Source organism: Medicago sativa, chromosome 8, assembly GCF_051527215.1.
Source record: "Medicago sativa cultivar Bolivia chromosome 8, Bolivia_mono, whole genome shotgun sequence".
NCBI lineage: Eukaryota > Viridiplantae > Streptophyta > Magnoliopsida > Fabales > Fabaceae > Medicago > Medicago sativa.
Window position 1 is genome coordinate 33,536,025 of NC_140756.1, and position 16,041 is coordinate 33,552,065.

Below are 16,041 nucleotides of genomic sequence, written 5' to 3' on the forward strand. Positions count from 1 at the left end.
TTTTGGTGTCTTGGAGATGGAATAATTGTTGGGTCTTGCCAAATACTGTTGCCGTGGGAAAATAGGTTATAGAACCACTCTTAATAGGGAGGTGTTATTCGCACCCCTGTTTTTCTAAGACAGCACCCTAATGAATTCTTTCAAAATTTGCCCAAAATTCTCTGTATGGAAGTAAACTTCTGGGAGATATATTTACATTTCTTACTTATTATGCCTTCTGGAAGTGAGCTTTCAGAGTATTTATAACTTTCGGAAGTTAACAACGACACCTCAAAAGCATATCTTTTATACATTCTGGATGTTAATTGTGTGGAGACAATGGACTATTTGAAGAAATTAAACACCTCAAATATTGTCTATATATAAAAAAAATTACAAAATAATAGTAAAATGATCATTGCATAGAGTTTTCTGTCTTCTGATACATGATTGCACTTTGCCCCTTTGCTAGTTGCTTGGTATACACTCTAAATTCCAGCAGTCCTCAAACCTTCACGATGACCCCTATAACGAGTAGTATAAGTACAAATGTATGACGGGCATGTCCTCTGATGCCTCTTCCACCAGTTGTTGTTCAAAGTCTAGATGTGTGACATCCACATCCTTTGGTCGTAATGCGACCTTGGAAAGGATGGGGGTTTGCATCATTGTGACACACCTGATCCATCATGAGTTGAAAATCTGTTGAATGGGACAACGTGTCCCATGATCATCTCATAGAGCTCAATACAAGTCCTCTTGTGCGTGCAGTCCGAAATGGCTAGACTTCATTAGCACCCTTGACCAATGCTCAACAGGCAACAACAAGCCTGAGAGGAGTCATTTGTGTAATGTTCAGATGGTGGCTGCGAGCGATGATGGTGAAGTGCTCCAGAATCCTATGCTGGAACTTGACCAACATCGTCTTGTAGCCTCGTCACATCTCTTATGGCAGTATGCACCTTTAGTTTGTGCCATATGTACACATTGTGAATTGCATTTAGTCACATGAATTAATGTTTTATACGAAAAAAATGTTTATTTTGAAAGTATATATGTAAATTTTTTATACCCTGAATGTATAAATTCAGAAGGTACTAATATGTGATATATGAATTTATCAATAAATCAAAACAAACAATTCTTAAGTTAAATTGGTTCATTCAACTTTCCATGGTTTGGAGTGGAGCAAATGATTGGTTAGGGGAATCTAGGTTCTCTGTTTGGACTTTCAGGTTCTGAAGTAGTATGCTTGATTTCTGCTCAAGACTTGAATAAGAAAAGTTTTGGCCTGCAATTCTCAACACTATAGTCATATTTGTCCCTGTTTTAATTTTATCTAATGTCACAATGACATGAAAACCCGTTTTTTATTGCAGATGAAAACACACTGTTATATATTTACCAAAAATACTTAATAGTAATAATTTAATATACGATTTATGAACAATTCTTTTTTGTGAAAAGTATACATCCTTTGTTGCAAAATTTCTTCTATGATGATGCTTATCATAACAAAACTTATATAAAAAGACTTGCATTTATCTCGAATTAAAAAACAAAAAAGTACACCTCACATAACTTATTTTATTAAAAAAGCAAATAGTCCTTGCGTTTAGAATCTGTTACCCACAAACATTACCCGACATGAAAACAAATTTACAATTTTACATTAATCAAGTTGTCCATTTTTTAGAAAAAAAAAAAAAAAAATTGTTCTCGTTTTAGTCATGTAGTTTACTGACTGAGAATTTATCAACCAAGTAAATAAGTGGAAAAATCTGGGTTGAACTCTGACTACTGCATACTAGAATGTTTCTACCGATTACTTAAATGTTCCTATTGTATAAAATAAATTTTAGCCACACATCAAATGATGTGTGGTCACGTTAATTATGTTTTCATATACATTAATTGATATGACAGCACATTATTTGATACATGCGTAAATTAATTTTACGATGAAAAGTATACTAATTAAGTTTTTGCTTTTATTGGCTTCTTTATATATAAAGAAAATTATTATTTTATATATACATAGAGAAAGGAAAAAAAAACCACTTATCATGATATGCATTTTGTTGAATGAATGAATATCCTTTTTTTTTTGTCAAAAAAAAAAATGATATGCATTTTGTTAAAAATAAAATCCGATTCAGTTTTCTTAGTGTTCTCTTTTGTTTTATACTTTAGACAGACACATTTCTAATTTCAATTTGGCCAAATGATGGAACAGTGAAAGTTATGATACAAATGTAGCAGTTGACTCTCTCTTTGTCCATTCTAAAACAGCTCTTACCAGCCTACTTAATATTCCCTTGTACCTATCTTAATTTAATTCATATTTTATTTCATAAACAAATACAATAATTCTTATCCTTCAAAAATAAAAAATACAATAACTCTTGTATTATATGCTAATGTCAATTTCAACCATTTCAATAACGCGTTTTATATGCTCTCATTATTGAACATATTACATACCCTCTTGTTCTTTTTCTATAGTTCCTTTGTCTTTGCACATTTTCTAAGTCTTCAAAAATATTCCGTATTTTCAAACTTTTTTTTCATCACCATGGGATATGGAACGAGAAAACTCTTAGATGAATATGAAGTTTCAGAAATTCTAGGTAGAGGTGGATTTTCTGTTGTTAGAAAAGGTACAAAAAAATCAAGCATTGAAGAAGAAAAATCACAACCACAAGTAGCAATCAAAACACTTAGAAGGTTAGGTGCTTCAAATAACCCTAGTGGCTTACCAAGAAAAAAAGATGTTGGAGAGAAAAGCACAATAGGGTTCCCTACATTGAGACAAGTTTCAGTTTCAGATACATTATTAACAAATGAGATACTTGTAATGAGACGATTAGTCGAAAATGTTTCGCCGCATCCAAATGTGATTGATCTTTATGATGTGTATGAGGACACAAATGGTGTTCATCTTGTACTTGAGCTTTGTTCCGGTGGCGAACTTTTCGATAGGATTGTTGCACAAGATAAGTATAGTGAGACTGAAGCTGCAACTGTGGTTCATCAAATAGCTTCAGGGTTAGAAGCTGTTCATAGAGCTAATATAGTTCATAGAGATTTGAAACCTGAAAATTGTCTTTTTTTAGATGTTAGGAAAGATTCTCCTCTTAAGATTATGGATTTTGGGTTGAGTTCTGTTGAAGAGTTTACTGACCCTGTTGTTGGTTTGTTTGGATCTATTGATTATGTTTCACCTGAGGCTCTTTCTCAAGGAAAGATTACTACTAAGAGTGATATGTGGTCTCTTGGGGTTATTCTATATATCTTACTTTCAGGGTATGTTTTCATTTGTCTTTCTTTCTTATATTTAAATTGTGTTAGGTTTTATGTTTTGATTCTATCGATGAGTTTGTATGAATCACGGTACGTCACTGTGGTTTTAACAAAAACTACACTTTAAATCTTCTATAAAATTACGGTGTTACTGTGATTTTGTTAAATTGAACGTGCCCAAACATATACTAGTAGTATGTTTAGTTTTAAATTTGGAATTTCCAAACCTAGCCTACAAGAAATAGCGCCTATTGGTTTTATGTTTGGAATTTCCAAACTAAACCTACGAGAGATAGTGTCAGTTTGGAAACACGAAGCTTACCTCTCACTGTGAGGTAGCTCATTACTTTGAAATGGGCTTCTTCAAGGTGACATCATAAAAAAATAAATCCAAACAAACACATGCTTAAACTATTGTCACATATACTGTGATTTCGTTAAACTCAATGTGTTCAAACAACGTGTTCAAACATATACTAGTGGTATGTTTTGTTTTAAAATTATTTTCATGTAATTGTTATGCAGGTATCCACCTTTCATTGCCCAAAATAATCGCCAAAAACAACAAATGATAATGAATGTAAGTACCATCTCTTACGGAATATAGAAGTTCATTGCACAATTCTTTTGCTTTACTAAAATAAAATGCTTTGGAACAGGGGAATTTTAGTTTTTATGAGAAGACTTGGAAGGGAATTTCACAAGCAGCAAAGAATTTGATTTCAAGTCTTTTAACCGTTGATCCTAGCAAGAGACCTAGTGCTCTTGAGGTATTGTACACTACTACTATCTGCATTTCAGTAATGAAAATTGATCATATTTATTTAAGAAGTGATATTTTGATAATTTGAAAATAAATTTCGATAACAATTTAATGTCGAATGCAAAAGAGACCTAGGGTTTAAGAAGTGACTTCAATATGAGAAATGTTAGGAACTATGTCTTTCTAACGCTCTCTCTTGTACTTTATTGGGTAAAACTCATGTGGTTCCGAGTCGTACATTATTTATTCCCTCTTTCCGAGCTTTAGTTCTCTCACATTGTGTTTGTCTGTCTGATGTCTATAATCAATGGTATACATTGTTGCTGCATGATGTCGGAAATCGTGTGTCAAAATAATACAATTGTTTCTTTTTTTGAAGGAAAATAATACAATTGTTTATCAACGTATCTAAAGTGTGTTCAAAAATATGGATTCGCATATGGTCAAACATACACCTAAAAAAAGTAGTAATTTCTTTATGTTTGTATCTAAAATTTAGTTTTAATATTATTTTTTTTTTGCATTATTTTCAAACCTAAAGAAGTTTAAGGAGAATAAAAACCACAACACACATGTTGTTCTACTTTGTGTTTTTTGGAACAGCTTCTAAGTGATCCATGGGTCAAAGGTGAAAAAGCCAAAGATGTTCAAATGGACCCTGAGATTGTCTCAAGGCTACAAAGCTTTAATGCAAGACGTAAACTTCGTGCAGCTGCAATTGCTAGTGTTTGGAGCTCCACAATATTCCTTAGAACCAAAAAATTGAAATCATTGGTTGGATCCTATGATCTCAAAGAAGATGAAATTGAAAATCTCAGGATGCATTTCAAGAAGATGTAAGTACCCCAAGAAGTCAAAAATTATCATAGGAACATTTAATTTTAGCTCTTAAATTTCACAAGGAACCAAACATTTTGACTAAATAATCAAATTAGTTAAGAATGACCGATAATTAAAATATTTAAAAGTCATTTTCATTTGTCAAATTTTGATGTTGTGGACAATATTATGCTATTGGGGACTAATTTAACAATGACTCCAAATTTTACCAACTTTAGCTAAGTTTTTTAAAACATAGTTTGCGGCCACATTTGAGATGTGACATCAAAGTTTTTTTATGTCTTTGTAGTAATTCTAGTTGCATTTGCCCGAAGTGTATTTTGACACCAAAAATTGAGACCGTTTATGCAATCCACTTCGGGCTAATGTTTTCTATTTGATTACAAAGAAAATAGTAATAAAAAAAAATCAAATTTGTATGTTTATACGAAGTTGGTTGTCGAATGCGAACAAAAAATCATTTCTGATTTTTCAATATTAACAAATGTAATCCAATCACGACTGTTATTTGAAACCTTAGTTCCTATTGTAGCCTTTGATAGTTTTGATTAAACTACTAATGTTATGAGTTGTAAACAGATGTGCAGATAGAGACAATGCAACTCTGTCTGAGTTTGAGGAGGTGTTAAAAGCAATGAATATGTTATCATTGATCCCTTTTGCTTCTCGTATATTTGATTTGTTTGACAACAACCGTGATGGAACAGTTGACATGCGTGAGATACTTTGTGGCTTTTCCAGTCTCAAGAATTCCAAAGGAGAGGATGCTCTTCGTTTGTGCTTCCAGGTGAATTTTACAAATATGATTATGTGAAGCAAAAAATAGATTCAAATTATAGATATTTGAGTTAAAATTTATGTTGTTAGCAGATAGTTCAACTAGTTTAAACTAAGTGTTTTTTTTTTTGAGGGATTAAACTAAGTGTTAAAGAGTTGGAGGTTGAATTTAGACACTAATAAAATAGTAAATATTAATCTAACAATTAATTACCGATATTTCTCATTATAAAAAAATTCCTTCGTAAACTTAAATAAAATTATGTGTTTAAGTTAGTTGATCAACATTGGGGTGATCTGGCCTCATAACTTGCTAGACCTATAGATTCAAACCTTAGACTTAGTACAACATGATTTATTTTATTTTTTTAAGCCTCTAAAATGTTCAATGAATATTTAGGCTTAAAATTTTTGGTCAAGTTTTACTTACCTTTAAACTGAACTTCAGATTATTTGAGTCTCGTTCACCTAAAATCGAAGAGTAACACCAAAATAAAATAAAAATTACTGTAAGTCATTAAATATGTTGGACTGAATTAATAAATTAGTTTTTTTTTTAGAGGCTGAATCAATAAATTAGTGTCTCTTTGTTTTTAAAGAATAAATTAATCTCTCTTAAGAAATAATGTTATGAACATACTATACACTCTTTAACATATACACATCTCAACATACTCTCTATTTTATTGATTGAAATTTATGAGTCTCATAGAATTACATGGGTGTCATGTAAATTTGATAAAGCTCATGAATCTTAATCAATAGAAGAGAATGTGTTGAAATGTAAGCATTACATGATGTGTTCTCAATACTATATTATTTTGTACGTAGTTAATGAAGAAAGAAAAAAAATTATAATATTTGATTGTTCACAATTCACCACCATCCACTTGAGCTTCCAACATTCTGAGTGTGTGTTCTTATTTTTATTTTTTATAATTATAAATATTATGAAGTTCATCCAAATTATCCCTTACAGGCTGTTCTAGTTGAAAATATTTTATGAACTAGAATATAATCCAAACTAGTCGAACAAAACAAACAATTAATAACCCTTTATACATCACAAAAAAAGTTTTCAACATATTAACCACATTTGCCTCTTTTATTTTGTTGGCAAATAGATGTATGATACAGATAGATCAGGCTGCATCAGCAAAGAAGAAGTAGCATCTATGCTCAGAGTAAGCACACTCCTCTCAATTAATTAGCTTTATCTTTTCACTTTCATTTTTTTAACACACATTTTATACATTCATTGACACAGGCTTTGCCATATGATTGTCTTCCAATTGATATAACTGAGCCTGGAAAATTGGATGAGATTTTTGACCTAATGGATGCTAATAATGATGGTAAAGTTACATTTGATGAATTCAAAGCTGCTATGCAAAGAGATAGCTCTCTTCAAGATGTAGTCCTCTCTACTCTTCGTCCATGATAGTTTTTTATTCATGATGTTATGGTATTTTAATACTTGAGTACTTTTATGCTCCTTTGAGGACTTTTTTTTTATGAAGTTTTCGTAGTACAATTAGTAAAACATTAAAGGAAAAAAGAGTAACATAGTGTTCAGGCCCGACCCTAATATTTTTGGTGCCCTTATCGACTAAAATAATCATATTATTAGAATTGTTTTGTCTTTGTATTTTTTGTTTTCAAGTAAACATTTTAATTATTTTAGTTTAGAAAAATGTCTCATCAAATGCAACGATAACATAGATATTTAGTATTGTTTCTCATCCTAATTATATCATATTCAATGATTACATAGATACGTAATATTCTTATGATCCCAATTATAAAAGATAAAACCTAATAACATCAAAACGAATTAACTCATTTGTTGTTTGATGTTTTTGATTTTTTTACATATATAACCTCATTCAAAATTGTGAGTAATTGAACTCATCAACTAAAACAAAAGAGGCAAATATTTGAATGAGGATAAAAAAAATAATTTAAATAATAAATACTTTAATATAATTTGTAACTTTTTCTTTTAAGCGGACCAAAAAATTTGCAAAATTTCTCTTATAATTAGGACGGATGAAGTATTGTTTTATAAATTATGTATGCATGGACATTTGATGTGGTGGGATGCGGGTTCAAACCCGAGATTTCACACTTCTACACTGTATAATGTATGATTTTTGTCAATGGGTTATTCCACCAGAAACGATTTTAGTATCATAAAGTATGATTTTGATTCTATTGTTAAAATATGTCTAGATAATTTAACTCTCACAAATAGAATTTCACCATCAATTTGAAGTGTTGGTCAATTCAACAACTCTAGCGAATCGTTTGTTGTCTCTCCTAGGGTTTCACCGTTCGCCGTCTACCCTTATGAGTGTGTTAGATCACCGTTGTTTTAGGTTCTCATAATCTGTATGTTTTGTATCTTTGCCTAATCTATTTATCATGTATGATTATGGTGATCAGGTATGCATGTATATGTGGTAATTAATTGGATAGATTTCAATTGATGGGTCTTACATTAGGTTTGTTGCATAGTTTTTTTTATCTCTCCCACAAAAATCCTCAAAGGTGTCTCTATTTCAAGCTACTCGACCATGGTCTTACGTTAGGTTTGTTGCATTGTTTTTTTGAATTATTTTTCTAAAAATGAGAATTTTACGTGTTACAAATTTTAATTACAGAAAAGATAAAAATATAATTGATTTCTAATTAAATTCAAATTAAAAAAAAAATTCTATTTTGAATGCCATCTAAATCTAAAGACTCTTTCTAGTTTCACCCCATATAATCATAGTTACACCCAAATTTATTAAATTTTTTACAATAATACCAAAATTACCCTCTTCATCTAAATTTCTAAAAATCCTTCTTTTACTATCATTCTGAATCTCACCCCTTTTTCACCCACAAACCACCATGGATATGCAATCAATACCTACTAAAATCGTCAATTGAATCAACATCTCTTTCATTGATACGTACTTGATTAATACAAGTAAGTGAATTTCATAAATTTCTTCGAGTTTCTATTTATCGTTTGCTCTATGATTTATGGATGTTTATAGTTGTTGTTAATTTCACGTCTACATCGATTTGTTTGATTTAAGTTTACGTAGAAAGGTAGGCGATGTCTACGGTGAGAGACCTTCATAGGTCTCCTACCGTGCATGACCTTTCAGATCCGTTAGATGTATCAAGCACACTATAATTTAAACACACACGATTATCTTCCTTAACATTCTTCTCATGAGCTCTCATCAATGACAGACAACCCTTAAAAAAAAAAAACCAAAATCAATGAAAGACGTAACCTCTCAAATTACTCTCCATTTGTTCTTCCTCTAGCAATTCACTCTCCACTCACGTCTACATCGATTTGTTTGATTTAAGTTTACGTAGAAAGGTAGGCGATGTCTACGGTGAGAGACCTTCATAGGTCTCCTACCGTGCATGACCTTTCAGATCCGTTAGATGTATCAAGCACACTATAATTTAAACACACACGATTATCTTCCTTAACATTCTTCTCATGAGCTCTCATCAATGACAGACAACCCTTAAAAAAAAAAAACCAAAATCAATGAAAGACGTAACCTCTCAAATTACTCTCCATTTGTTCTTCCTCTAGCAATTCACTCTCCACTCCTTTCTTATTCCATATAAAATCAATACTCTTTGATGCAGATTTCTCAGCCATGCAAATACCCATTTTCCTTTCACCATTCTCATGGTAGAATGTTCATGTGTCTCAAAAATTATTTCTCAGATTTAGAATAAATTTAGAAAAGAATGGTATTAACTTCATATATATTACCCATTGAAGAGAATATAATACTTCTGGAACAAAACAAAACCCATAAAATCGCAACAAAAAATTTAAGTTTTTTAGAAATTAAAGAGGGGATCCTTCTAGTTCAACACTCAAGGTGATCCTTGAATTACTATGAGAGAGAGGGGATCCTTGAATTAAGAATTGGTGGCCACTGATATACTATGAGAGAGAGGGGGTCTATCCAAACCACTCTCTTTGCTGCATATTCTTGTTGTGGTGGCTGCCCCCTCTCTGTCATCTGGGTAGAGAAGAGAGAGAATTTGGAAAGGGAGAATGCATTAAAAAAGTATTTGGTACTGACAGTATATGATAAAATCCTTATGTCTTTGTTATCTAACGGTTAAAAAAAATTATCTTAGTTGCACACCGTAAGAGACCTATTAAAGTCTCTCACGGTAGACAGAGCCAGAAAGGTAACGTAATTTAAGTTTACATATAGGTCTCACGTGAATTTAGTTTACGTAGTACATATTCTAAAAAGGAATAACATACACCTAAACTCAGTTTACTTGGTGTATGTAAACTCAGTTTACATAAACTACGTAAACTCAGTTTACGTGGTGTATGTAAACTCAGTTTACATAAACTATGTAAACTCAGTTTACATGAACTGCGTAAGCTCAGTTTACATGAACTAAAACTCAGTCTTAACTTACTTATGTAAATTCAGTTTACATAGTGTATGTAAACTCAGTGTACGTAGTGTATGTAAACTCAGTTTACTTAACTCATGTAAACTGAGTTTACATACACTACGTAAACTGAGTTTACATAAACTGAATTTACTTATACATAATTAATGTGCAGTGAACATGAATAAAGGGTATATTAGTAACTTTGGGGTGTAACTTGGATTATTTGGGGTGTGGGTAGTATCTATCAAATCTAAATCATACACAATTAATTGATTATTCATGATTCTCATGTATTAAATATGACTATTTAAGTTATGCATTTTGATCACCAAGCCAACTACATTAATATATTAAATATGATACTAAAAAAATATATTAAATATGACTTTCCTTCTTCGTCATCATCATGTATTAGATATGATTTTGTGAGTCATACATGTTTTTCACTAAAAACACATCTAACTACTTGCAGGACACCGCCAATATATCTTATATCTTATAAAATACATATCTTTCCATGCTTCATGTATTAAATATGATTTTTGAAGTCATACATGTAATGTAAAAATATATATTATATATGTTAGAAATATAAAGTGATTTTAAATTATACGTTTTATTATGTTTATTATGTCTATTTTTTTATTAAGCTTAGATGCGTAAATTATAAAAAAAAGTGTTTTTTTTTTACAAAAAAAAAAGTGTTTGTAAACACAATAAACATACATGTCAAGAATTTATATAATATTCCCTTAAAAAAGAATTTGTATAATATTAAAGTATACATACATAAAACACCGATAAATTAATTAATTAAAATGTGAGCAAAATCTAATTTTTTTAGGGCACATCAAATATGATTTGTTTACAAATTTTTTTTTCCATTCTTAATTTGTCTTAATAGAGACTAAACATTGATTTTGAATTAGGAGCACTTTTTTTTTTTTTTGTTACCACACAATATATAACATGTAACAAATACGACATGAGTATTTGTCTAGGTTTTTCCTTTATCCTTAAAAAAGTCTAACAAACTAGATCAAGAATATGTCACTATAAATATAATCAATAAGAAAAGAAAAATTGCCATCGATATATCGAGATAAAATATTTTATATACAGGCAAACCAAAATACTACGTCGAGTTGATAAATAATTTCGTTATATACTTTGACAATAATTTGTAGATACATTGATGTATGAATAATTTCCATTAATATTTTTTTAAAATTTTTTTTTTGAGGAAATATTTTTAAAAATTTAAAAATTCTAATCAAAATTATACAAACAAACATAATAAAAATACACATGTTAACGTAGTAAAAAGAGCGGACAGATAGGCACGATAGTGTATGTCTTTCTGCTTTCGAATAGTTTATTACATTGAACATATTCTTCACAATTCTTTCTATATATCTTTATATATGAATCCTTGAATTTATAAAACTATAAATTAGCGATAAAAAATTTAAATTAAATCACATAATATCATTTACAAATATGATATAAACAATATCTTTATCTCAATTGATATGTTAAAAAAAAATAATCACACCACAATCACATACTACCATATAAGAAATAAAAAATATAGATCAAGAAACTTAACTAAGTGATTTTGGGCGACAAATTATTTAAGAGAACTCGAGTTTGATTTCTGTAAAGTCCTGAATTTTTTATCTAAGAAATTACGTCTAATTTTTTTCATTTAAAAAAAAAAATAGGACTATTTTTTTTTCCTAACTAGAACCTGAGAAAATAGTTATACTAATCTAATTACAATTCATAAACCCAAATTTGTTTCCCCTCGTCCACGCTTCAAGCAAAACATTAAGCACACATGAATATCTCCTTTGGTACCTAAAATGTTGGTTGTAAGGGTTAGTCCTCAACGCCCATGAATAAAATCAATAATAAGTTACAACATCAAATAAGAATATACAACCATTATCAAGGAATTGTTCTAAGATATTTCTTTTGCGTTTTAAATGTTTAAAATATTCATCACTCCAAAATATATTAAAAGAAGCAAACACAAGACACAAGAGTCAATGTTAATGCAGATGCATGAAATGCAACTAGAACATGATGCGGATATCGATCCAATTTGGTGGCAAAATGATTTTAATCGCCCAATTTGGCAAAGTAGTTTTAATCGCCCCATTTGGGCAAAATAGTTTTAATCGTCTCATTTGACAGATGCATATGAATCGCCTTAATTGGCAAATAAGAATCTTACCATTTGTATCTTATGACACCATTATATACAATAATATGAATGAAATGTATTTTTTCTTCAAATCTTTATAGTTTTATATTCTCAAGCCACGTAGCTTATCAATTCCACAAAATCATCACACCTCGAAATTAATAAAATTTCTCAAAACCTCTAGAGACAAAATCAACACAGAGTCGCTTTAAATCAATAAAATTCACAGTTTCACATATCAACAATCATATATATCAACTAATCAATCACATGTATAATTATCAAAATTCACATCTTCTTCAAAGTCACAACAAAAATTACTAAACAACAATATATTTATTAATAACAATTAATCTCTTCACTCATCCATTGAATCAATAAGCATATCAAATTCAATATCATAACCTATTAGAGGAACATAGGAAAATATCTTGGATAGGCTGGAGTTCTGTTTGTCTCCAAAAGGAGTTTGGAGGGTTAGGGGTTAGACAGTTGAAGGAGTTTAATATTGCCTTACTAGGGAAATGGTGTTGGAGGATGTTAGTGGATAGGGGTGGTTTTTGGTATAGAGTTTTAGTCGCCCGTTATGGCGAGGTCTGTGGGAGGTTGGAGGATGGGAGCCGGAGTTGTTCTTCTTGGTGCCGGGAGGTGGGGAGGATTAGGGATGGGGACGATGGTGATGGGGGAGGTTGGTTTCAGAAATGTGTTACTAAGAAGGTGGGGGATGGGAATGATACACTTTTTTGGTTTGATACATGGTTGGGGTCGGTTCCTTTGTGTGTTCGCTTTCGTAGGTTGTTTGAGCTTTATGTAAATAAATCTGTTACAGTGGCAGATTTGTTTTCTCTTGGTGTAGAGGAGGGGGGGGGGGGGTGAGGCGTGGCAGTGGAGGCGGAGATTGTGGGTGTGGGAGGAGAAGATGTTAGAGGAGTGTAGAGCTCTTCTGCTTGATGTTTATTTGCTTGTTAATGTTTTAGATCAGTGGTTGTGGATCCCAGACCCCATGCAGGGTTACTCTGTTCTGGGGGCATATTACGTGTTGACTTCTAAAGATTTACCTCTGGTGGACTCAGCAGCGGAGATGATTTGGCACGGACAAGTTCCTATGAAGGTATCAGTGTTCGCTTGGAGGCTTCTTCGTGATCGTTTGCCTACCAAATCGAATCTGATCTACAGAGGTGTCATTTCACCAAAAGCTGGTTTGTGTGTCTCTGGTTGCGGTGCTTTAGAATCGGCTTGTTTCTTTTTTGCTCTTCCTTTGCTTTACTTTGGCCAATGGTTCGCGATTGGATTGGTTTCGTTGGAGTGGACACTAATGTTGTGTCTGGCCACTTTGTTCAGTTTGTTCACTCAACAGGTGGTAGTAGGGCTACAAAGTCTTTTCTCCAGCTTATTTGGCTTCTCTGTGTCTGGGTTTTATGGACTGAACGTAACAATAGGTGTTTCAATAATTCTATCACTCCTTTGCCCAGGTTGCTTGACAAAGTAAAATATTTGTCTTTAGGTTGGTTGAAAGCTAGAAAAGTTACTTTTTTGTTTGGCACTTAGGGTGCGTTTGGCCCAACTTTTTTGAGGCATAGAAGCTACTTTAAACTTAAAGTTAAAAATATGAGCTTTAGAAATGAAGTTAAAGTTGTTTGGTAAATGCTGCTTTTTATTTCAAAATCTATTTTATGTTCAAATGTTTGATAATATTTTTATTTAAAATGAATTTATTTTAAGAAAGTTCATATTTCAAAAGAAATTATGATAAATAAATAAATATATTTAAAAGAAACAATCATTTTTTTAGGGGAAAATGAAACAATTTTTTTAAAAAATATTATAGATAAAGAGGAGAATAAGATATATAAAAATTCATACATTATGATTTTAAGTAATTTTTGAAGATATTTCATAAACGATTACCTCATTTATGATTTTTTTTTTGTTGATGAAAATGCCTTGTTAGGATCTAATAACTATTAAATTATTTAAAAATGAAAGAAAAAATTCCTTATATATATATTACTAAACAATATAAAAAATTAAAATTTAAAAACATATAATTTATTATATTTGAACGTACAGTAAAATATTTTAGAAAATAGAAATCTTTTTATGATAATGTAAATTATATTAAAAGGCCTAAATAAATAATTATTTATGATCTTTAAAAAAAAATCTTAATTAAATATATAAATGATGGACCTTTAAATTTACATCATAGTATTTCTTTAAAAATAATAATAATAGTATACCATTGTCAATAAAATGTACGAGGATACAAAATTGTGAGTAGTAGTTTTTTATAACCAATTTATTAATACGGACAATAGAAGATAACCATTTTTTTTAACATAAACAAATTATAGCAATTAACAAAAATAAATGTAAAAACAAACAAGTCTTCAAAAAAAAATGTAAAAACAAACAAAAAATAATACATAGCAATTAGCAATTGAAGAGCACATGCATGCCGTCTGAAAAATCAATTAAAATGAAAAATAAAACGTGCTCAATAGGATTCGAAGGGGAATACATTGAAAAAAGTTGCCGAGAACTTCAAAAGTTAGTTTCAACAACTTTAGCAAAACTACTTTATTTGTGTATTTTACACTAGAAAAATAAGCAACTTTTTATATTAAGTGCTTCTCTAGAAATGTGTTTGGCCCAACTTCTCCTTTTATTATGTAGAAAAGTCAGAAATAAGTCGGGCCAAACGCTACCTTATAGATGGTGGTCAAGCCCTTAAAATGTCTGGGTATTGGCTAAGTTGGTTTTGTTGTTGTATAGACTTCTGAACATTGTTGTTTCTTGAGGAGTCTTTGTGGCACGCCTTGTGCTATTGAGACTCTTGTTGTTAATATAATTCCATTTTTGATTGTTCAAAAAAAAATATCATAACCTATTATTTTAATTTAAATCATGGTCAAGCCCTAAACTTAGGTCTTTCTCATGGAAAACTCTACAACCTCACGAAGTACTTGCTAGTGAAAGAGTTCAAAGCTTCACGCCACACAAAAGAAAACAGAAGGAAAGCGAATAGACTTGGAAAAGTATTTGATGAACGATAGTGTGATAAGATATACATGATTGCAACTAATGGCCAGGGGGTTTTCTGTTCAGATATGCAAGAAAATTGAGAGAATGGTATGTGACATGTTTTCGGTGCAATTATATATCAAGAGAGGGTTGGGGTTTGGTTTCTAATTGCTTGTATAATTAGTGAGAATTTGAATTAGGCAATAGAACCATTAGAACTATGGGAGAAACGTGGGGTACATCATGTACCAACATACTTAGCACTAACAGGCATTAGGCAGAACTTAATATAAGCACACAACACTTGGCACATATTGGCAGAGAACACGGTCGGTTATCACTTGGGAGAGATAGACAAATAATTAAGGTGATTTGCAATGTGAATTACAATAGACTAAATAACCAATTAAGAGAATAATCCACTCAATCAACACAAACGTGGGTTATGGGAGAAAACCGTAAGTCCCACTAACAATTCCTAAATATTAGGAGTTATTAACTATCACATAACAAATTATATAGATAGCATCAAGCACGTTACTATAATTATATTATATTTATTTATTATTAAAGAAATTCTTTATATTCCTTACTATAAACATATTCCGTAATTGATATTAAAATAATTTACCAAGTCAGACATTTCTAGTTTATCAAATTGATCAAGAAAAGTAGATAACTACACACATAGTTAAAA

The 16,041-nt window shown here is 30.9% G+C and overlaps 1 protein-coding gene across 1 annotated transcript; it reads left to right on the top strand.

Moving 5' to 3' along the window:
• Nucleotides 1-2,461: 2,461 nt before the first annotated feature.
• On the top strand, nt 2,462-7,356 carry LOC146898611 (calcium and calcium/calmodulin-dependent serine/threonine-protein kinase DMI-3). Its single transcript, XM_085731497.1, has 7 exons — nt 2,462-3,285; nt 3,808-3,862; nt 3,942-4,052; nt 4,649-4,881; nt 5,465-5,672; nt 6,787-6,846; nt 6,930-7,356. The coding sequence occupies exons 1-7, from the start codon at nt 2,555-2,557 to the stop codon at nt 7,101-7,103; spliced, it is 1,572 nt and encodes a 523-aa protein (XP_085587623.1). The 5' UTR covers nt 2,462-2,554; the 3' UTR covers nt 7,104-7,356.
• Nucleotides 7,357-16,041: the final 8,685 nt, after the last annotated feature.